Source organism: Sphaerodactylus townsendi, linkage group LG03 (assembly GCF_021028975.2).
Source record: "Sphaerodactylus townsendi isolate TG3544 linkage group LG03, MPM_Stown_v2.3, whole genome shotgun sequence".
In the NCBI taxonomy this organism is placed as follows: Eukaryota; Metazoa; Chordata; class Lepidosauria; order Squamata; family Sphaerodactylidae; genus Sphaerodactylus; species Sphaerodactylus townsendi.
This window is the reverse complement of record NC_059427.1, coordinates 74,961,153-74,986,095: the sequence shown is the minus strand read 5'-3', so window position 1 is coordinate 74,986,095 and position 24,943 is coordinate 74,961,153. Positions and strand designations below refer to the sequence as shown.

Genomic DNA, 24,943 nt, shown 5'->3' with positions numbered 1-24,943 from the left:
ACACACAGCCAGCCTGATTACAGTGGGAAGGGAGAAAGTTAAACTTCAACAAACACCATTCCACTCAAGCTAAATAGGATCCATCCTAAGATTTTTTGCAGTTTTAAAGTTGTACTGGACTGTGCATTTGTTACAAAGTCTTTTTTGTGAACTGCCTTGAGTAAATAAAGTATTTTAAAAGCATATATTTTATATAAATGGAAGGACTGTTGATTCATACAATCTGAGGAGAGACACAATTCAGCAGGCCCCAGTTTATCCAACTGTCCTGAAACTTGATTCCCATGGAGGAATTCACACATGGGAAGCAGTGAGAAGTCAGCTGCAAGAGGTTACTGCACACGTGAATGGGAAGCTAGCTATAAAAGAGAGGTTGCAGCTGAACTAGCTTGTGGCAGCAATGCTGTGGTTCAGTTTGCAGGTCACTGTTTCTGCTTCTTGCCTTGCCTTGGTTCCATGCTCTGTGTATCCATTAAATGGCTGAACCCACTAAGAACTGTGTCCACACTGTCTGTTGGTTCCTGAGGGCTTGGCTCTGAAACGCAGCACTGGACGTGATGCCAGCATCCTAGTGCCTATGCCACCACCAACAGCATAGTGGGGCTGGGGGAGGAGTCAGCATTAGTCGGCTTCCTCCTAGCTGTTTGCTGTCTTATGCCAGTAATTTAGACTTAAACCACCAAAAGGTTGTGTAAGTCTGTTACAACCCATGGGGGCTTCTCAGCGGTGGGGAGGCTTTTTTGCTTTGCAAACCTGCCCACACCGCCAGGAAGCCTCTATGGGGGCAACAAAGTTGCGGCGCCGCAATCAGCTGCCTGGATGGGTCTGCCTGCCAGTAAAGCCATAAGAGCAGAAGATGTAATAGTAAAGATTATTCTAAAATATATACACTTCAGTAAACATGATGATATTAAAAGTATTCAAAGCATAATCCCTCCTCTGTTGCATCACTGTGCACCTCAGTGTTGAGGTTCCTGCATTTAAAACTGGTTGTGCCAGCAACAAACCTATATTATTCTTTAGGTATTTGCTGTAGGTCTTCCATCAAGAAATAAGGTTGTTATCTAAAGAGACTTGATTTTCCCACTCTGCTTCACACCCTAATCTAATAAATGTACCAACACCAAAAGTGGATCACAAGTTCACTGTTAAAGAAAAACCAGACTACATTGTTAAATTAACAAGATGCTACAGCTCCATCTGAAATTGCAGTCACACAACTAGCTGTTTTGATGGCTCATTAACTTCACAATAGAAGGTACATAATTTTCTTGGATCCAGAAGGTTTAATTCCATACACCCGCTCCAAAAAAACCGCCCCCAAAGGAATCGCACTTCAGATTAAACATACTGGACTTGTCAAAATATGGCTCTACAGCGAGACGAATAACCTGGGAATGTTAGGACAGCTCTAGTACTTTCATGGACCACACAAAACTCTGGATCCAGGAATCTCCCTCTCACTCAACAATGAAATCATCTGGTGTGTGGACTTTCTAGAAATGTATTATATGGAACAGTAGTTCATTTGGAAGGTGCAATGGAAATTCCTTGGAAAATTGCAAACGCTAGAACAATCCCCAATTTTTAATGGAGTGTTATATATTTTTTCCAAGCAACCTTTGGTGTAACACAATATTATTTTGTCTTTCAGCAAGTATGGCCTAAACTAATGACATGTATACACATCTTCTGCTCTATCACATTACCCTCTGCAATCTTGGACACTCCTACTGCGTCCCCAACCGCGGCCTCCAGACTTTCTCTTTTGTTTGACATCCAGCCTGAAGAACATTCTAATGGCCAATGACTGCTATACTCCACTGATGATTTTGTTGCTGCTGTGTACATTGCTATATATGCCATTGCTATAAACATTGCTACCTGCAATAGAAGTACACATCAATAAAACCGATTACTTTTTTTCAAAACATCTTACCTGTACAAGTTCTCTGTATGCAGATTTTGCAAGATTATATGGTACTAGAAGATTAGATGCCAAAAAGTAGAGAACCTCCAAGCCGGTGAAAATCATAGCAAATTTGTTGATAATAACAATCGTTTCCAGGGGGACAAGGCAAAGCCGTGCCAGTAGAGGGAGCATGTGAGCAGAGAAGAGCCAGATCTGTTTGGTTTTCATTACACAGGAGCAAAGCGTGCACACCACAAGCTGACCTGAAAATGACAGGGAGCATTAAATAGCAAGACACTTTGACTTTCAGAAGGGGGAAAAAAACCCCTTTGTCAGTATTTATTGAAGGCATTTTTACCCCCACCTTTCCCCAAAACTGTACTTAAGGTGGGTTACACTGATGATAAAAACAACTTACAACTTAGAAGTCCACACACACAAGTAGTTAAAAACTAGATTTCAGTGTCAAACGCCCTCCTGAATAATTCTGCCTTGCACAAGTTGTAGAATCTCAGCAGTGGAAGCCTTACTAGAAATTTCAGACGGGCTAATCCCTTCAAAGAGGACAGTCACTGAAAAAGCCTTCAATCTAGCAGCAGCCATTCTAACGATGCTATACGAATGACTAACCAATACATATTGGTTCTGCGGCTGGCAATGAGAGCTACTCCCCATAAAAACTCAGAAATGAGTATACATCATTTTAATAGCTACCACGTTGGTTAAGAAGGCATTGCTTGGCTACTCGAAACCTTTAAAAGCAAAAGGAGCTCCATGGGATGCTCTGTTTTGAATGATGGGATGGTATCTTGTCTTAAGGGCTACCTTACACAATGATAAGCTGCAGAGGAAATCCACTAAAACGGTTAAGCTTTGAATATCCTTTACAGTGTGCCTGTGGTCGAAAAAATGCAAACCAAAAGATGATGTATATGACCGGCTGCAGGCACAAAAGACGTATCTCTTTCATACATTACATTTTTAAGGAAAGTTTCACTCACCAACATAGTTCAAATCAAGCTTTTTAAAGAGTGAAACCCTGCTTACTGTGCTACAAGTAGCGAGACTAAGTTTAATAAGCCCAACAATGCAACTTGTGCTTGCTTCCCAAAAGATGTCATTCAGGAAGTCTTGATATGATCATGAGATTTTCAATTTCCATAAATTGCAGGGCTTTCCAGACTCCATAATTACAGGGGGAAACTTGGAAAAATGTGTTCGCTGGAGAAATCAGGCAGTGAAATGCAAGCCACCCAAATTACAGGCTCTTGATTAATGATATTTGAACAGTCAGGGCTTGCTCTTGATCACTCAGCTGTTTGAGAAGTGGTAGCCAGGAGCCATGTCATGCTGAGAAGGGCACATTCTTAATAATTTTAGCATGGAGGGACCCTGCAGTTACAGCCCTGACAAATATGCCAAGCCATGACTTGATTAACTGTTCAAGAGTTCGTAAAACCCCAGCAATCTGGATCCTGATAGAAGTTCAGTGTGCACTAATTCAGCTTGTTTCCATGTCCACATACCTCACTTTTCATGTGGATGTCAGTTAGAAACTATTTATTTTTAAAAATTTATGCCACACCTTATACGCAAATATCTAGGCAGCTTACATAGGTTAAAACAATAAAACAACAAATAAAATAAAGCATTAAAATGGCATAAAATTAACCCTCATTCCCCCAGCCCAGACCAGCTGCTGAGAGGGAGTTTCCAGGGAGGCTAGCCAAATGCCTGGGCACATGTCTTTGACATGTGCTTCAACCCATAAAGGGTAGGCATATGACGAATCTCTGAGGTGAGGCTATTCCAGAGCCTCGGGAAAGCCCTCCTGCATGCCCCCCTGCCCCTTGGTGGAGGGAGGTACATATGGGCACAGGCACTCCTTCAGGTAGACAGGACCCAAGCTACTTAGGGCTTTATATGCCAGTGTCAACACCTTGAATTGGGCTCAGGAGCAAATTGGGAGCCAATGCAATTCCTTAAGGATCAGCCCGATGAGCGTCCAGCCAGATGTACTGGCTAATACCCTAGCTGCTGCATACTGCACCAGCTCCAGCTTCTGGACTGTCTTCAAGGGCAGCCCCACGTACAGAGCATTGCAGTAGTCCAATCCACTGTTTATTAGCATATCCTGGTTCTCTTAATTGATCAAATTCTTATGCTTTCACCATGAAACAAATCAATCCCTGATCCAATTATTTTAAAATCAATGAGGCGGCAATCCTGTTTGTTTCACTTCTTCCTCCTATCCAGTCCTTTCCCACTGAGCTAAAAAACCACTTGCTGCAACATATTGCAGCTCTCTTAAGGCATTATACAATAAGCCTTTTCAGAGCAGCAAATCCTGCTGCATCACAGTAAGTGTCATCAGAGATCAAAGAATGCCTGGTTCCCTCTATATGCTCCTCCCAGACAAGCGGACTGTGCAATCACTGTCATTTTGAAGAGGGGAATAGCTCAGTTTGATGATGCAACTGAAACATCAGGCCTCATAAGCATTCTCTAGTCCCTTCAGGAAAAATAACAGAAATATCCTAATGCCTAGGGTCTGATGAAGAAGGGCTAGTTGTATATTTCAGAAAAGTATTCTAAGTACTTAGCACAGCCTTCTAAGCACACAGCACACTGCACTGCTTCTGAGTACACAGCACAGAATTTATAACAATCATAACTTTAACGATTTCTCATTTCTCAACACCTATGTGTAACCAGCTATAATCTGATCCTCACAGTGGTGACAAAGAGCACGACAACGAATTATCTAAAAGCAGATGATCCAAGAGAATGATTAAAACAGCACACACTGCTCAAAAATTTAGCATCTTCTCCAATTCTTCTCCTAACAGAGTATAAAAAGAAAGAAAACTCTGAGGAGATCTGAGCTTTTGAATGGCTAGGAGGATCTCAATTTGCTTCTAACAAAAAGGGCTTACGGTAATATTTTAATCTGGCATCTCCTGGTGATGCGGAGTGAACAGAAATGAATTCTTTAGGCATGTGGCCTGTGATCTGCAATATAGTGCCATGATGAACTATCCCATCCAAACCATAAAAGTTGCAATATTCCTCAGGTTTCACACAGAACAATAAGGTGGGAATGACGTTGCAGAGTCACGAGATGGTAAAATGGAATCCACTGCTTCAGACTGCTTAGCTGAATGTTCCTTTTCTTTTAAAAGAAATACACCCTGCGCAAATTAAAAACAACAACAACAAACAACTAGAGCAGCAAACGGAAAGGTTCTATTACCAAAAATGAAAGCGTTAACTTGTAGTAGGAAGTGGTACTCTCTACCCTACTACCTCTATGACACTGCTATCCCAATACCATTGTGTGAACCAGGCTTCAAACACTTGCTACTGCTTCAGTAGTGGCAAATGACACTAGCAGAAGATCATAAGTGGCAATGCTGCCTCAGTTCACCCTTGTTAGTACAGAACAAAAGAAGGCAACAGTAAACCACTTCTGATAACCTTTTACTTGAAACCCTATAAATGAGAAAATCCAAAACGAAAACTGATATAATGATGGGAGACAGAACCCCCAGGTTGGATAACACTCAATCAGCTGTGGGGAAGAGCAGAGGGCAACTACAAATAGTGCTATTTTAAACGAAGCAATTGGACTAAAAGCTGAAAGAATGTTCACTTGTTGATGTGAAAGGAGAACAAAGGCCCAAGATGTTCAATGCATATAACAGGAACATTGGAACATAAAGCAGTCAGGGGCTATAATGCAAAGTCTGGCCAAATATCAATAGAAAAGAGTAAGGGTCCACTAGCACCTAAACAACTAACAAAATTTTTGGCAGAATATGAATGTTCATGAGTCACAGCTGACTTCTTCAGCAACAACCATCTCCCAGAAAACAACATTCTAGCCAATAACATCCCCCATAAGGATGGATCACAATGGGTAGCCATATTAGTCTGTCCGTAGTAATAGAAAAGAGAAAGAGTCCAGCAGCACCTTAAAGACTAACAAAATTTCTGACAGGATATGAGCTTTCATGAGTCACAGCTTCAGATACCAAATAATATAAAAAAGGGATCTGAGAGACCAAGCTTCAAATCTATACTCTGCCATGAAAGCCTGCTGGTTGATCTTGAGTGAGTCGTCCACAAAGCCTACCTTCCAGGGCTGCTGTGGAGATAAAATGGAGGAAAGGAGATTTATGTAGGCAACTTTGCTCGCCATTGTGGAGAAAGGTTGGGGATAAATAAAGTTAATAAATATAGCTGCAGATTGCAGAAGCAGATAAAAAGTTGGTTTGTGGGTAGGCAGGAGAAAAAGATGTCTGAAACAGTAAGGATGTGGAGGGGACTGCCAGGTGGAGGGGAAGAGCAAATAATTTGGGGGCAGCCGCTATGTTGTAACTTGGCTACACTTTTCCTAGGGAGGGTCTGTCAAGGGCAGTATAGGAGGGAAACTGGGGTGGAGGAGATAAATTTAGGTTGGCAGATGGGTAGGACTGTGAGAGGGAGGCAGGTAAATGGGAGAGGTTATGGGGGCTTACAGGAAAGGGAAAGAGGAAATAACAGGGAGGGGGTAATGAGACCCTATCCCACAAATCTCTGAGGGACCCCACTTGCGGATACTTTAAAGCAGGATTTAATGGATAACACAAGGAACCCTGACAGAGCTTGACACAGGCCCTAAAACAGTACCGTACATACTCGTGTATAAATCGAGTTTTTCAGCACATTTTTTGTGCTGAAAAAGCCCCCCTCGACTTATACGCAAGTGAGGTGTATTTTAAAAAAATATTTTAGGATTTTTACTTTGACGGCCGCCAGGGGGCGCAGTTTTTAGGCTAGCTGCACCAAAATTTCAGGCTATCATCAGGTGACACTCATGATGATACCACCCAAGTTTTGTGAAGTTTGGTTCAGGGGGTCCAAAGTTATGGACCCCCAAAGGGGATGCTCCATTCCCCCTTGTTTCTAATGGGAGCTAATAGTAGATGGGGCTACATTTTGAGGGCCCATAACTTTGGACACCTTGAACCAAACTTCACTAAAACCTGGGTGAGTATCATCAGGGATAATTCTCTTGCGCTGGCTGATACCAATGCAGGTTTGGTGATGTTTGGTTCAGGGAGTCCAAAGTTATGAATCCGCAAAGTGGGTGCTCCCATCCCCCATTGTTTCCAATGGAAGCTAATAGTAGATGGGGCTACCCTTTTGAGGGTCCATAACTTTGGACACCCTGAACCAACCTTCACCAAACCTGGGTGGTATCATCAGGGGGGTCTCCTAAAGATACTCTGAAATGTTGGTATTGCTAACATAAACATTCCTCCCGTGACAGGCACCGTCACATTTTTCCCAGATTCTCCCTTTAAATCACCCCCCCCCCCCCCCTTCTGAGTGGATTTAAAGGGAGAGAATCAGGGGCTGCATTTCCCACCCTCGACTTATACGTGAGTCAATAAGTTTTCCCAGTTTTTTGTGGTAAAATTAGGTGCCTTGACTTATATGCGGGTCGACTTATACACGAGTATATACGGTAGGTTGTATAGTAGCATACAGTCCTTGCATTTTGAATTGCACAAGAATCAGGTGACACAATAATATGATCCTCTTGTTGAATGGTGCCCCCTGCCCCCATTACGATATCTTTCCTTGCTAGTCATCTTTATGACACAATGACATCTGTGATTTCTTTCCTGATTTAGTAAACTCTCCTGCGCCTATCAGAGAAAATATTTCAAAAATGCTTTTATGTTCTGTGCATGTTACAGCTCCACAAATGACTGTGAGGCATTTAAACAGTCAAGAAGAACACACCTGAGAAAGATAGATGTTCAGACTACACCAGTCTACTTTGCAATCCAAAATATACTTTATAAAAATGTGTCAACGAAATGTGACCTTGCACACTTTACCTTTGAGCACACCAAAACATATTCTGTATTTCTGCCATCCAGTACAAAATTAAGATTTGTCAGAAGTTGTTTTAAAATGTCCAGTACTTACGGAGCCAAATAAGCGCTTTATATTATACAGGAAATATATGAAACGTGTTTAAGAAGCCACAAGTGTCTGGAATATTGTGCTAGTGCAACTCCACATTCATTATTATTCTAAAACATAATTGTGAAGAAGCGTGCATGCCCACAAAAGCTGATACCAAGAATAACACCTTGTTGGTCTTAAAGGTGCCACTGGACTAAAAGTTTTTTGCTGCTTCAGATCAACAGAGCTACTCACTTGAATCTACATTTTTTTTGTTTTTGAATGCACTATTCGTTGCTTTTGTTGCAGATTGTTCCTTAAGACCAAACTAGGGCCCCTTCCACACATGCAGAATCCACTTTCAATGTACTTTGCAGTTGGATTTTACTGTGCGGAATAGCAAAATCCACTTGCAAACAATTGTGAAAGTGAATTGAAAGAGCATTATTCTGCATGTGCGGAAGGGGTCTCAGAAACACTTTTTAATGGAACTTGGCTTGCATTTATTTAGATTGCTTCGTCCATATCATGAACTATAATATCAACTCTTCATTTATGCCTATAAAGGCCCCCTGTGGCACTGGCCCACGCCATACCGCCTGGAGTCACTGTCTACTGTGCCCAATTAGGCCTGCTGCACAGCGCTCTTCTCCCCATGCCTTTTCAAGTGCTAAACAGCTGTGGAGTGTGTGTATGCAGCCATGTCAGCAGCTGATTAAGCTTTTCAGGGAGGGTGGGGAGTATCTTAGGCTGCTGACTTGCAGGCCTACTCAGGATTGGACCTTCACAGAATTTTCAAACAGCTTTAAAATGATCATGTGATCTTCCTGGACAACAGAACACTTAGCTTGGGACTTAAAAACGGCTTTGAAAGACAGACAATAAGTTAAGTAAATACAATAAAATACTATTTGGCTCCTGAAACCTGAAGCCTTCCCCCTTCACAACTGACCAATTGCTGAAGCACTGTTTCTAACTTGCTAGATAGTATTAATCTCAATGCTGGGATTGTGGGACTTTTAAACTGATTGTTCATCTGTTTTGATACACAACTCATCTATTTTACAGTCTTGGCTCTACACTGAAGAATGATGCCCTAAGAACTAACCATAGACCAGGACAAATTTGCACTGAATTCAGTTTGCTATCCGAAGAATTAGAAATACCATATCTCTTATAAAAGTCTAAAAGATTTAACTTCTTTTTCCCTCTATGGTTTCAGAGAGGGGAAAACAAGCTTGCATCCTAAGTATGAGACTATCAATAAAGGCACTCTTAAGGTGGAGGTGTCCCGGGCAGTCTCAGTTCCACTGGTGCCTGAGACTTGGCCTAGTGGGCCCCGTCCACCGAGCTCAACCTCGATGAACTGGCGTGCCACCGTGCCAGCCAACCATGGCAGGAGACCACGGCCAGGCTGAGGAACCCATCCCACCCTATGTCCCCTCGGGATCCTGGAGACACACTCACCCTACACAACCAGGTCAACCTCAACTGACAGGAATGTGTGGCGGCGATGGCAGAGGCATCGGGACAGGACGGCACAGTGGACAGCGACTACAGGCGATGAGGTGTGGGCCAGTGTCACAGAGACAAGCCGCGCAGCAGTAGGAGGAATGGGAAGGCAGCAACTGAGTGGATGGAGGGCAAATGAAGCAGGCCAGGCCAGGCCTCAGTGTACGGAGAAAGGAGGGAGGTGAAGCCAGGGAAAGGTCTAGGATGGGGCAAGGACAATCAGAGATTGGCAGAGAAAGAGAGCCATGGGGCCAAGGAAGGACAGGCTCACTCCTGGCCCCGAAGACGAGATTGGTGGGGTGGGGTGCGGGGGAGACCCTTATAAGAGGGAAGGGCAGGACAAGGACTGAGGAGGAAGAGGCTGATCATCAGTTCCTAGAGCTGGAGAACTGAGTGGATCATGAGGAAGAGGCAGCCTGAGAGACCTCCTCCCTTGCTTCTGAGGTTCTGGGAGATTTAAGGGAGATGGGGTGCTGGAAGACCCTGTGAGGAAACAAGGGAAGAAACAGCCCACCACTCAGGGGCACCACAGGAGGTTTTGTGGGAACAGATACGGTTGAACAGAAGACTGAGCAATACCAAGTCTGTTTCTCATGTTTAATTCAAGCATACTGCAAAGGCACAATGAAGGTCAAAGATATATCTTTGGACATATCTGCCTTTTCCATCCTACAACTAGATTTAGGGTGTTTAAATATGCTGCTTTTCAACATGACAAGAAATGACAAGAATGGACACACTGTAAACTTTAGCTATCAGAACCTCTTGTATAGATTCCTGGAAATTGTAGTTCTGTGAGAAAGAAAGGGATCTTTAATCGAAAACTCTAGTTTCACACAACTACAGTGGCCACTTCCAGGAGGGGAAGGAACTATAGCCGTTGCAATAATAGCCAAACCAGGGTCAGCAACTTCTACTATCGAAAGAGCCATTTTTATATATACACACACACACACACACACACACACACACACACACACACACACACACACACACACACACACACACACAGAGAGAGAGAGAGAGAGAGACAGAGACAGAGACAGAGACAGAGACAGAGACAGAGACAGAGACCAAGAAAAAAAACGGAATTGGTAGCCATAGATCGACTTCTTCTCCATAAATCTGTCCAAGCCGGAAAACATATTTGAGCCTTATACTGAAAGTAGCACACCCAATTAAGGGTTGTTGTGAGGATAAAATGGAAATAAGTAGAACAAAATAAGTTGCTTTGGGTCTCCGCTGGGGAGAAATGTATAAATGAATTATAAAATAAATAAATGAGTGTAGATAGCGTGGGTTACTAGAAAAACTTGTTCTGCCAGGTGAGGAAAAGGGTGAAGAGTCTAATGGTTGCTCCCTATCATCTGGCACTCAGGGACAGTCTGGCCTGACCCAGTGTCATCAGGTGGAGTGTGTATCCCTGCTGTTCTGGTTAGCTATTGTGGCATCAAGGTCCTCAGTTATGAATGGGGCAGGTTGTCTGTTCCAGCTAAGGCTGGCCCCCTCCCTCTGCTTATGACACCCCCTTGTCCCACACAGATGCCAACATGAGTGGCAGCTCCCTTGCGGACTAATCCTCACATGTGGAATTATAAATGATTCATTTTATGTTAACACAGTAAAATAAGATTATGCCCCATAGGAAAGTAAGTATTACATGTATTTCAGTTTTCCCCAAAACATTTGGAGAAGAACTAGGTAGAAAGAGGGTGTTTTGCCCACAGCTGTAAAATTTGTACACATGTTAAACCTCTAGTTCTGTGCAAGAGATGAACTGAAGAGTCAGTATTTGGATCTACTCACCTATTAAGGCTGTCATAAAACGATTCATGGACAGAGGTTCTAAGTACATTGGCCCTTCATAGCCAGATTCCAACTCACTCCGCACGTAATCCCTGAGGAATGCAAAGAGAATATGTTATGAACCCTTTAACTCAAAAGTATTGAGATTTTGCCTTTTAAAAAATGAAATAGGCCCTTGATTTTATTTATTTTTTTCTCAATACACTGGGGGAAAAACTCAGATATATATTGGTTCATTTACAGGCAAAATATATTAAGGTATGCAGTGCTTTAAAGAGACATGCCATTCAGTCCACAGTCTACTGACTTCTTTCTTTTTTTTCCTGTTACACTACCAAAACTAACCAAAAGCTGCCTCATACGAGACTATCTCGTTATACAAGCATACAAAAAACATAAAATGTCAAGTATGAAAATGGTGCCAAAATTATACACATTTGGAAACCACTATTGTTTCTAAACACATGCACAGTAATCATGGCAAAATACTTTGTTTTCAAATATGGCAAGATATACGTTTTGTACAATTGTTCCTCATACGTGCATTCAGGGAAAATACCTTGCGGAAAGTGGCTTTCTGGGTTGTCTTTGAACTCTGCCTACAGTAAACAGAACCATGTTTCACATCTATGGAAAACATGTTTCTAACTTTTGTACTGAAGGGGGATAGTGGGTATAAAAGAAAGCTTTAATTTGCAACTATAGAAGTACAGCAAAATCATTTTTATTTTTGCAACACAATTTAATGCTTTGTTTAAAAACTGCAGTCATGCTCTTCTAGGGGTTGGAAATGAAAAGAAGCCATGGTTTGCATATTTTGACTGGAATAAAAAAAATCTAACTACTAAATAATGAAGGCCTTTGGTACAAACAAACCACAAAAGGTTTACGCAATCAAGTCTTGCAAAACTGTTCAGCTAGCCACTTGATTAGCTGAAGCCAGGAGATAGATTGCCTTTGTAACTCTTTACATGAGCAGTTGCACTGCGTGCTTTTTTCAACTGAAGCAACTAAGAGGTAGTTTTTTTTCCTGAAATGGAAGACAAAAAGCAGTTTATCTTAAAACATGTACAGTACAAAGAGTCTGTTGGTTGTGATTTTAAGGCCTACAACCAAAGACGAAAAGATATACTCTGAACAAGAAAGGGGGGAAGGCCACAACTTTTACAACAAACAAGAGAAGCACCACAAAACTCTGATATTTAGAATGGGAATATAGATTAAGTGTTACATGAGCGGACCTTCGCAAGACACTAACAATGCTCTTGTAAGCACAAACCAAGGTTAGCTTACTTCTCAGTAGCTGCAACTCTTAATGAGGTTTAAGACATAGTTCAGAATCCCAGAATCTTCAGCTAGTGAAGTCACTTGGTTAGTAACTTAAACGCACGCTTATCTCAAACAAACTGAAATTTTTGTTCCCTGTAATGTATGTGTGATGTATGAATGGAGTCTAACATAGCAAAATACTGTGCTCACTTACTGAGTTATCCTAAAAGTGGTTAGGGAGAATTGCTTTTACTGCGATTTGATTCCAGATAACATTTAACATTGTAGCTTTATCAGAAAAACTGATGGCTCTATCCTTTACTGTAACCAGAAAAACAATCCCCTTTGTTTGTGAGGAGGATCAGAAAGATTAAAAGAAACACTAGAATTGGCATAAAGAATGAATTCATCCCAATTAATGTAATTGCAGCTTATCTTTTTAGATACCCTACAATGAACAATTTCTATTGAATTCTTGAGTCAGTACAAAGATGCAGAGCTGGCACAGAGAACAATATTGGAGAACACTGAAGCACTGCCTGAGGCCTCGCCCCGTTTCCCACAAAAAGACTCAGAAGGAGTCTCGACAAGTATGACACAGAGGCTGGCTTTTTCTGCCAGTCAAATTAAATTCCATTCAGTCACAATGAGAACACTATGTAGCATGTAAAGTTTCAGGATCCCCCCCTTCTCCCTCAAGGAAAACCATCCACAGACAACTGGCAATCTTTCATTGAGCAAAAATAGGACTACTGGGTGGAGAAACTTCTTAACCCTTTTCCTGCCAGTCATTTGTCCAATCAATGTTGGCCATTTTAATCTGCTTTCCCATCCATGGATGAAAAAAAATACAGCATCCATTAATTTTTTTCTCCTCAGATGACTCTGAGCAGATGAATGTTTGGCAGGGAAAGATTCAGTCATCCTTGCCATTTGCTGGTACCTCTTTCCAAGCTTCTGGCTTCCGAAAGATGCTTTACTTTGAGAAACAGAAAGAGTCAGAGAAAGCAATCACAGAATTCTGCAGAATGTACACTTCAGCCCTAATTCCACTAAGAAGAATATAAAAATTATGATCTCTACAAATAAAAACATAATTCAATATAAAAAAGCGAGTTTACTTGTCAGACTTATTTTGCCCTTCTTCCAATGGATGTTAGAGAAGCATATATGGCCCAGCAGGGCTTGAAACTATGGCCCACTCTGCATGGGCCACTGAAGCGACTGCACATCAGGGTGAATGACCCCGGTGCAGCCCTGGAGCAGTTCACACGCTTTAAATTTTTTTACGTTCTCTTCCCTGTGCAGCTCTGCAGGGACAAGGGGACACCCCCCTCCCCCCCCCCCGTGGCCATGGCAATGCCTTGGGGATCAGAGGGCAGGAGGTGTGTCCCCTTGTCCCTGCAGAGCTGCACAGGGAAGAGAAGGTAAGTTCGAAAAAAAGACACGCCTAAAAGCAGCACCTCCCACCCGGTGCCATTTGCTCAGCACCGGGTATACAATGTGTTGTTTTTTTTTAAAAAAAAAAACTCGCTAGTTTAGCGAGTTTCAAAAACACTGGGTGGGAGGGGAAGGACGGTGCTGCTTTGTTTTGGAGGCGGCAGCCATGCGAAGTTCTTCCCCCAACCGGTGTTTTCGCTGGCCCAGCACTGGTTGTTGGCCCGTGAGGAGTGGGCATATGTCTCCCTACCAGACACTGTAACAACTGGACTGCAATGGCTCTTAGTGAGAAAGAAATCCTCTTCCTTTGGGTAGGTTTGAAAGAGATTATGTTCATTTACGATGCGCTTATGCCAGCCTCTCGATTGCATAGCCTTGTATACAATGATCCTTGCATATTCAAGCATCTCAGTTACAAACAGGAAAAAAGCACTCTAGCTACATGCCTTGCTGGATGACAAATTCTTCTCGTCCACTCCTGTTAACTCTCCAAGTTATGAAACAGAGGTATTCTCAAGTATTAATCACTTCAAATGCTTCTCCTATTTACCTTTCACAGGACTACTCCTCCACTGAAAGTTTTTTTTAAAGTACAACAAGTACATGGAAAATTGAAGTGGATCTTGCCAGGCAACCTGCTATTAAAATGCAAAAAAACAAAGAATCTAGAGGACCAGTTCTAATATAACATTGTGTCCTTCTACTATCACCTTTGCTTTACACAAGTCTCCTGTTCTCTTCTTGCCAGGAGCAAATGATCTTTGAGAAATTTTTCAAAAGCACAACATCCCAAGAAATCCCAATATTTTGATAATATTTCTTTGGATTTCATGTTAAAAACTTTGGAACATCTAAAATGCAGTTAAAGATTCTTCAATTGGATTCAAAGCATATATACCAAACAATAAGCAAGAGTACTGAAACAGTTTATTCACTGGAGAATTACAAATTAAAAAAGGTATACATTAAGGATGTCTTTTGTCTCCACTTTTGTTTAACTTAGTACTAGAAGAGATGGCAGCAACAATCAGACAAGATCATAAAATTCAGGGCATAAATATCAATGATGAAAAATTTAAGTTGAAAAGTTATGTTGATAATGTAGTCTTGACAATTGCAAACCCACAACTATAAATTAAGTATCTGATGAATCATATAAAGCAATATGGATCATTTTAAGTGACAAAATCAACAAAAGGAAGAGAAAGATTATCCTTAATTTCCTACCACAACAAAGAACAGAGATCAGTGAAGCTACTAATTGTGATGTTCATTCCAAAAGTATGAAATATCTAGTTATAAATTTGAATGGACAAAACAGAACACTTAAAAAAATACTCAGATATCTGGAAAACAATAAAAACTTACTAAGATGGACTAAGTTAAAATTATTATGGCTTGGAAGAACAGCAGCAGTCAAAATGAACATTTTACCAAAGTTAAACTTTTTATTTTAAATGCTACCAATTTATATTCATGACAAAACTTTGAAAGTCTGGCAAACTCAAACAAATTTATCTGGGATCATTAAAAAAAAGAATCTGATTAAAAGTCTGACAAAATGAAAAGAAAAGAGGAGGTCTCGTTGTGCCTAATATTAATCTATATTATCAGGCAGCAAGTTTGGTCTGGATTACAGATTGGATTAAAAATCTGAGGCAAAGAATTATAAAATTAGAGACAGTTGACTTGAATATAGGTGTACATAGTTATATATGGGCAGGAAAGCTGTTACAATTAAGGCGTAGAGAAAAATATGTATGGAGAAGAAAATAATTTTTTCACCCTAAAATTCAAAGTACGTTATAAGATTCATAAGGTGCTACAAGATGGGGGAAAAAAGAGGGGATCAAGCTGTGCCTAATATTAAATTATACTATCAAGCTGCAGGACTTGTATGGATTTCTGACGGGCTTAAAAACCCAGATCAAAGAATTATAAAATTAGAAACAGCAGATTTGAAAGCAGGAATACATTGTTATTTATGGAGGGAACAATCAGAATAGAAGAAAGATCTGATTGGAAAAGGTTCCCATATAGAAAGGAGAGGCCTTTTTGGAATTTGGATTAAAACCAGCACAAGACGAAGTCCCTCAATCTCACCTCTAAAATCTCCCATGGAAGCTTATTATGACAGAGAAAGAATAATGATAACATAATCTATAAAGAAATGATCAATTTGCAGGGGAAAATTAAGTCATGGCAAGAGATAAAGGATGAAGGAAAGAAAATACAATGGTTGACATACTTCCAATTAACGTCAAGACGCAGGAGGGAATTAAAATCAGAAGGAGGAATATTAAGAGACGTGACAGAATTTGAAAAAGAGCTTATATCACAAAAACAACATCTGTAGGGAAAGATATAAAAGATCCTGCTTAAATATGATACAGAAGTGGACCAAGTAAATGACTGTATGGTGGAATGGATGCAAAACATTCAAGAAGAGATATCTTTTCAACAATGGAAACTACTATGGTCCAAAATCATCAAATTTACTACCTGCCTAGTTAAACGGCAGTTAAAAGAGAACTGAAAAACCAGGTTAAAAGAGAACTAAAAAGTTAAAAGAGAACTGATACAAATTGTTTTATAGGTGACACTGAAACACATCATGAAGATGAGTAAAATTTTTAATGATCTTCGCTAGAAATGTCAAGAAGAAATTGGATTATTTTTTCATATGTGGTAGGCTTATAAAAAAGTCAAAAAGTACTAGGTGAAAGTACATGCGACAATGCAAAAAATATCGAAGATCCAATTTCGATTTGCTGCTAAGACAATGCTATTAGGTAGCCTCATGAGAAATTTCCAAAGAAACTGACAATGCAATCCAGATCCTGGAGGTGGCCAGGGAGGGTGCCACTCCCGCCACTTCCAGAGGGCTTTCAGGTGGTGCGGGGAGGTAGACGAAACAAAAGCCTCCCTGACCACCCGAAAGCCCTCCATTGGGGAAAATGAATTTAAGTCCATCCTCCCCACTGCTGGCATTCCTGAGGCAAAAGGTCAGTGGGAGTTGACCAATATCGGCTCTGCCTCTGGGAACGCTCCCAGTTGCACTGGCCAGAACCTGCCCGCCTCCCTATTTGTAAGTGCGACTTATGCCAGCTGTGAGGGCAAACACAAGACAGTGAACCCAGTACCCCTCCTATAGCCATAAGAGAGTATGCTAAAAGAGCTAAACTAGTGAATCTTGTAAACAGACAGCAAAAACAAGAGTTCGATGAAATATGGAAATTGTATTTTTATATGCTGTTGAATCAATTACTTAATAATAATACCAATTAAATTTAGAGGAACTAACTGCACTGGGTTGCAAACCCCAGGAAATGTGCCTTTCCCCTGGGAGCAGAACAAAGCTTCCTCTGCTGCACCCCAGCAGTGCTGTAGTCTTTGGCAGCAACCTGCGTCCTCTTGCCATAGTCTTGGAGCAAAGTGCAGATGTGGATGGCTTCACAAGCCCAGTGTGCCAGGTAGATAGTCCACTCGGTCGATGCCACTTGGAGGTTGAGGGGAGGCAGTGGCAAGAGACAGAAAGTGAGTTTGAGGATTCTGCACATGCGGAAGCAGCCACCTTTCTGGTGGGTGGGTAGACAGGCAGGTGCCAGGTGCCGGCAGGTAGATACCTCTCTGGTGCATGGGCGACCACATGGAAAGTGGGCAGCCATGCAACCCTCGTAGGGGAAAGGAACGGCTGAATGCACCCCCCACATGACCAAGGCGAGTGGCAACTGGGTCACGATCTACGCCCCTGAGTGCTCCTTCTGCTTTAAATCTCTTGCTGTGGGGAGAAGTGAAAGTGGGGCTTGAAGAAATATGTCTGTTCAAGAGATCTTGTTGTGATGGACATTTGCTCCCACAGCGCAGCGAACACATTGTGTGTAATCGCCCAATATGTACAGAAACTGCCACTATAATTATGCTTTACATACTTCTGGCCTTCTTTCTTATTATGTCCAGCATTTTGCATCCATTACTAGGTCATTAGAAGGTGAAAAGCTGAATCATGCTCAAGAATACCCAGCATGTTTGAATAGGCAAACTTAAAAAGGAACATTTTAATGCCTTCGTAATAGAAACGATCCTTTGCATTTCTAGGCATCAGAAAAATTACAGCCCCAGTCATTACTGAAGTCCAGAAACACTTTCCATTTATATCAGCCAGAATTTATTCTTTAGAAATTTTCCCTGGAGTCAATTAAAAACCTTCCTTGTAATCAATTATTTCTCTTTCAACGTAAGAATATTTTACAAGGAGACGAAGAGAAGCAAGTGCTCCAGCCAGAACATTCACAAAATACTTTTTTAGTTTTGAAAATCAAAAAGAAATTCTTGCTATTCTTACCTGGAGATCTGATGCCCAGCATACAGCAACAGTGCAGTAAGAAAATACAGGTAGAGTTGAACCAGGTGTTGTCTGGGTAAGGTTAGTAGTACAACGCTTAGGATATAACCTGGAGAAGAAATTAAGATAGTTCAGAATTAAGTATATGCATCTGTTAAAGAAGATGTTTCATTTAAAAGAGAGGTGGAGTAGTTGCATTAAAACTCTGGAACTTTGTTCCCAGGGTATGATTAAACCGAGAATGGCAGGCAAGCTATGCAGATTAGTTGACAATACAGACCTACTCTCTTATTCTACTCCCACTCAAATAAAACCAGTGACCACCTGTTAAAATTAGGGCACGATGAGACTACATCACTTGAAATCAATAGACGACTTGCAAAAATAAAACAGCCACCACCACTGAAAAAGTGAGAAAGAGCGTGCTTTCAAATAACAGTACATTCAGTTCAGGCATCTCACATATGCAACTGAAAACATAGGAACTGCTTCTTTCTACACTGCAACTTGTTTCTACAAGTTAGAGGGAGGAACTATTGTTAGGAAATCAACACACACTCCAGTGCAATACTATGATGCTGCAGTCACTTCTGTGCCCTTCTGGCCCTGACCTTCAGCAATCTAGAGCTTTAATACTTAAAAAAAAAAAAACTGGTGAGGATTATAGTTAGGTGAGCTGGAAGCTGCTTGTCTAGTTCCTGAACAGGAATTATACAATGAAGGAAAGGGGACATTTTTCAGTCCTTCCCTCTCCATGCAGTTCTGGAGAATGGAGAATGGGGAATGGAGGTAGGATATTAACATCTTTCCCCATTTCTCTTCCTACCCCCCTCCCCAATTCCAAGATATTAACAACTATTTTCCTGTTCCCTCAACTGTCCTTCTGTCAGGAACTAGCCATGACCAGTGCTCCTTACACAATTTGAAAGGAAACTTTTTTTTAATTACAAAGAAGTATTTTCTACTTACTTCCCTGAACATACAGTAACCATGACCTACCTTCTTTAAAGGTGGTCCTGTTGTGCTGCTCTACTGAGATATTTGATCATGAACTTTGTAGATCATTAGAATGAACAAATGGAGGACCTGTGAGAAGGAATCTCGTTTCCTCACTCCTTGTCTCCTCCTTACATTTCTTCTTTGTCTCCTCCCCCAGCAGTGGCTGCAGTTTTTTTTCATTTTCTGCGTTTCCCACCACCTGTTCACCTCCCTTTTTTTGCTTTGTCTCCTGGTATCTTTTGTGTCATTGTTGTCGTCATCCCCCAATACCATTTTTACTTTTTCACTCCTCCCATTCCAGCTTTACCTCTCCTTTTACCTTTTAAAAGGTAAGAGAGGACCTAGTGTCAACCCTGGCAACACTGAGGCTCTCCCTGATTGAGGTTGACCCATCAAGCAGGCCACATGCTGGATTTCATCTTTGGGATGGGGGTGAACTTGGTTCTTATGGCTATAGAGTGCTGTGGTCAGACCACTTTGTTCTGAAGGCCCAGGTGGAATCAATGCCCCTACCCTCATCTAGGTGACAGCTTATTTATTCCCACCTGTGGAGACTTATGGATCAATTGGTTTCCAGAATGCCCTGAAGGATCCAAAACCCACGGACAGTTCCCTTGATGCACTGGTAGGGGATTGGAATATCCAGCTCCCTGAAGCCATCAAGGTAATTGCTCCCCGATGCCCTCTCCGCTCCCATGCCAGCCAGGCTCTTTGATATACCAAGGAGTTGAGGCTGATTAAAAGGGAACTGATATGGCTAGAGCAGGGGTAGGGAACCTGCGGCTCTCCAGATGTTCAGGAACTACAATTCCCATCAGCCTCTATCAGCATGGCCAATTGGCCATGCTGGTAGGGGCTGATGGATATGATTCAGGCTGGGAAGCTACATGGGATCTGGAAACTAGAAGTGTGTAGTGAAATTGTGACAAAGCTACAAGAACATCTTATAGGATATTTATGAAAGCCTATGAGATGGCAGTGAAGGCGGCAAAGAAGAGATTTGTTGCATCCTCCATTGTGTCTGCAAGCTCATGCCCAGTGCAGTTATTTAGTGGGATTTGATTGCTGACATCTCTGTTGGTGGGATCTAAAATGTATGAATTGGCTGTGAGGCTTTTGTGAGCTTTTTTGGAGATAGGATCTTGTCACTCTACCATAACCTCTAATCAATTATTGAATCAGTAAGGGAACTGGAGGCCTTTTAGCTGCCTTCTGGTCCTACACTGGACCACTCCGATTTGCTCTCCATCAGATATTGACAGAGTGCTTGCAGTCATAAGAACTACCACTTGTTCTCGGGACTCATGTCCTTCATGGTTGGTGAAGGTCAGCCATGAAGTGCTATGGAACTCTTTGTTGGAAACTGTCAACTACTCCCTATTACAGGGAGTCTTCCCGAGAAGGTTAAAAGTGGCAGCGGTACGTCCACTCTTGAAGAAGCCATCATTAGATCCTATGGATCTCACCAACTACTAATCTCAGGATGCACCGGTTTTGAAACACTTCCAATCTGGCTTTCACCCTGGCCATGAGAAGACCGTGCTGGTAGCCATCACAGATGAGCTCCGGTTGCAACTAGACCAGTTGCTACTGGTGTTATTAGATCTCACTGCAGCATCTGACATGGTTGATTACAACCTCTTGGCCCACCACCTTGCTGATGCTGGGATTGAGGGCTGGCATTAGGGGAGTTGATAGCATTTCCTCTAGACTACAGGGGCAGCAGGAGACACATGAAGGGGGGAATGTCCTGGAGGCACCCACTTGTTTGTGGTGTGCCACAAGGGGCTATCCTCTCCCCCATGTTAATATCTACATGCAGTCCCTGGTGCAGCTTCTTTGGAGCTTTGGCCTGAGTTGTCACCAATATGCTGATGACAATCAGCTTTTTTTGTTGATGGATGGCCAGCCAGCCGCTGCCCAAGATGGTTTGGTGCAGTGTTTGGAGGCTGTGGCGGGATGGTTGGAAAAGAGCAGACTTAGGCTAAACCCATCGAAGACAGAGATCCTGTGGTTGGGTCGGTCTGGTTAGGTGGAGGGTTTCCAACTGCCAGGATTTCATGCATTACACCCAGCTGCATTTGTTAGAGACCTGGGTTTGGAGTCCTCCCAAGTCACCAATTTGGACAGGATCATCTTCTACCATCTTCAACAGGCCAGATAGCCCACCCCTTACTTATCCTGCCCTGACCTAGCCACAGTGATCCATGTGACAGTCAACTCCAGGCTAGACTATTATAACCTGCTCTATGCAGGCTGCTCCTGAGACTGACTCGGAAACTGACATTGGTTCAGAATGCAGCGGCTACACTTCTCACCAGTGTGTCAGTGAGAGAGCACGCTACACTTGTGCTCCAGAAGCTGCAAGTGGAATTCTGAATCAGGTTCAAGGTTTTAGTTCAAGGTTTTAACTTTCAAGAGCAGTCTGGCACCCTCTTATCTGTGAAACTGCATTACACCATATTGCTCGTGGAGGATGCTCTAGTCCTCCAACAAAAATCTCCTGGTAGTCCCTGGCCACAAGGACGTGTGACAGGCCTCGACTAGAGACAGGGCCTTTTCTGCCCTGGCTCCAGACTGATGAAGCTCCCTGTCAGCTGACACCAGGGCCCCTGCGTGATCTTAAACAGTTCTGCAGGGCCTGTAAAACAGAGGTGTTCCACCTGGCCTTTGATTGAGGTCATTTGTATGTCCTGACATCATCTGCCAGTCTCCCTACAACAATGAATCAACAATGCATTTTGTCACTCTGTGTTACCGCTCCCATGCTCACTCTGTGTTGACTTCTCCCATGCTCAGACAGTTCTCTGATTGGGGTTCATGTCCGTGCTGGGCTGGATAGTTTTTCACAGGTTCTAATGTTCTGACCATCTTGAATTTTAATGATGTCTGAAATGAGTTTTATGTATCAGTAAAATGTTTTAAAATATGTCTGTATGCAGCCCTGAGCCTGACCTTGGGCGGGGAGAGTGGGATATAAATTTAATAAAATAAATAATAATAAATAATTAAAATCTCCCCCTAAGCCTTGGAAACCTTAGCAATGATTCCATCAAGATAGCTACAAACATTTTGAAACACAGATTGAGGAGCTGTTAGTGGCCTATTTTTTATTAAAGATACAGACATTGTTTTTTTAAAAAAGTTTTTTAACCCCCTGGTTTTCTTACATTCAGATTTTTCTCCAAACCTGGCTTCCCTTAGGTTTACAAAATAGTTTCTCATCTGATCATGGTCTCCTTTGTAGAATATTTGTATCCACACTCTACGGCCCAGTTCAGAATTAGATATAATGATGTAATGATGATAAAAGGTGGTCCAAACAGTGGAAATCTTAAAATACTGAAATTAGTAGGCAAAACTGCAGTCAAGGTCACTGCAGCAGCTTTTAGTCACAACATTGCTGCTTATAAGCTTAAACCAATATCTCAGCATTCTCTGTGCTGCAATCGTTAGAAAAAAAAATTCTAAGCACCATGCTGCAGGTTTCCAGTTTTCTTTTCCTCTGCAGAAGCCCCTTTGCCAAAGTTATTCTAACACAAACAACAACTCTGGATTCAAAAGAGTATATTAATATGTGGCCTTTTCTGTAAATCAAAAGTTGTAAAGTTAGTTCCCTATTTGGCTACCAAAAACATTTACTAACCATTTAAAGATATAGGATAGAATGGTGCTTGCTTTGTGTTTCAAAAAGGAAACTTCTGTACTTTGAATAAAGACTGGGATTCAAAACATGATCCTAGATGCACTTTTTTATTTTCACTCTCCATGACTCTTACCCCTCTACCATGCGGTAAATCAAGGTCACTGTGTTAAACTAGCTGGAGATTCATATACAAACTGTCAACAGAAATATCTTCCAGCACTCTGACAACAGAATGTACATATTATCTAAAGATCAGAGATATACCAAGGCAGAGATTTTTAAATCAGACTTGAACACTTTCGTGACGAGAGGAAACTGGACAAGTGAGACATAGGTTCAATTCAGATATAATGCCAAATCATTGTTTTATGATAACTGGGACTATCTCTGTAGTCTAATGCATTCCATTCTCCCTTTCCTTTTCCTGAATGGGTTCCCTTTCACAGTTCCTAGTTTGTCAACATCCCATTTTCTACTTTGTAAACATCTCACCCTATGACCAGCAAAGTGGAAAACTACGAGTGGCATTTGGCCTGCAAATCAAGATTCTACAAACAACATAAACAATTACAACATAAGCAGATTTCTACTGGTTCAGGCCGGTGGTTCATCTAGTCCAGCATCCTGTTTCACACAGCGTGGGGCCAACCCAATGCCCTGGAGGACAAACAGGTCAGAAGCCGAGGCCTTCCCCAAAGCTCTGGTATTCAGTGTTTTGCTTCTTTTGTACAAGGAACAATTTCAGGTTGGTAGGCATATTAGTCTGTAGTAACAGAATACAATTTGAGTCTAGTAGAACCCAAAAAGATTAACATTTTCCTGCGTATAAGCTTTCATGAGTTTTCTGGGTAAAAGAACTGATGGATCTTCATTCCTAGTGTCAACCCTGTACATGGGGTTCCTTTCATTCACCTAGTAGTCATCGATGGCTGGTAGTCATTGATGGAACTAGACTCCATGAATCAAATTCTTTCTTAAAGGCATCTATGTCAATTGCTATCACTGTTCACTGGCAGTGAATTCCACAATTTACTTACTTTTTGCGTGAGGATTTCTTTTTGTCTGTCCAGAACCTATCGACCATTAACGTCACTGGAAAAAAGGCTGTATCTAATTTTTCTACGTCATTCATAATTTTATAAACCTCTATCATGTTCCATGGCTTTATTTGACTGTTTTCTAAACTGAAAAGTATCAGGCTGTTAAGGCTTTTCGCATAGGAATGGCGGCCCAAACCCTTAATCACTTTGGTTGCCTCCTGCACTCTTTCCAGCTCTGTAAAATGCTTTTTCAGATATGGTGCCCAAGCGTACACGGTATTCCAAATGGAGCTTCACCACAGCTCCATACAAGAGCATTACAATATTGATCGTTCTATTTTTAATTCCTTTCCTAATACTGCCAAGTGGAGAATTTGTCTTTTTTCACTGTATACTTTCAACTGAGCTATTCAATACGACCCCAAGATCTCTTTAATTTCAGGTTAATATTTTTTTGTTCCAATGCCCATCACTTTCCACTAACCAATCATCCTGTTGCATACTCAGACAATTTGGAGGGATCCTCCTGTTCTGCATAATCTGTCTTGGTCTTCAACTTGGCTATACACTGCTCCCTACCGACCCCCCCCACAGTTCCATATGTATTTATAAACAAATAAAGTTGGTGAGGAAGGACTTCCTTCCACAGAAGCCATGCTGATTTCCCCTCAACTATTTTTGTTTTATTTGTGCGTAATAATTTTATTTTTAATAATAGTTTCTATTAATTTACCTGTGACTAATGTTAAGCTAACTGGCTTGTAATCACCTAGATCCCCATGGAAATTCTTTTTTAAAAATAAGTGTAACATTCACTATTTTCTAGTCCTCCGGTATGGAGGCCGATTTTAGTGGCAACTACATATACTTGTTAGTACAGCAACTATTTTACATTTGAGTTCCTTAAGCACCCTTGGGCATATGCTGTCTGAGACTGGTGGTTCATTAGTTTTCAGTTTGCTTAGTAGTCCTAGAACTTCATATCTTGTTACCTCAAATTGGATCAGCAGTAG

At 41.6% G+C, this 24,943-nt stretch overlaps 1 protein-coding gene across 2 annotated transcripts in view; it reads right to left on the bottom strand.

The window, feature by feature from the left end:
• Positions 1–24,943, bottom strand: part of RNF145 (ring finger protein 145) — an 83,167-nt gene that overhangs the window by 18,829 nt on the left and 39,395 nt on the right. For both annotated transcript variants that reach the window (XM_048488018.1, XM_048488017.1), the window contains exons 3-5: positions 18,246–18,354; positions 11,192–11,283; positions 1,940–2,175 (exon numbers count right to left, since the gene is read on the bottom strand). In XM_048488018.1, the coding sequence (XP_048343975.1) occupies positions 1,940–2,175; positions 11,192–11,283; positions 18,246–18,354 (437 nt within the window). The remainder of the gene's footprint in view (positions 1–1,939; positions 2,176–11,191; positions 11,284–18,245; positions 18,355–24,943) is intronic.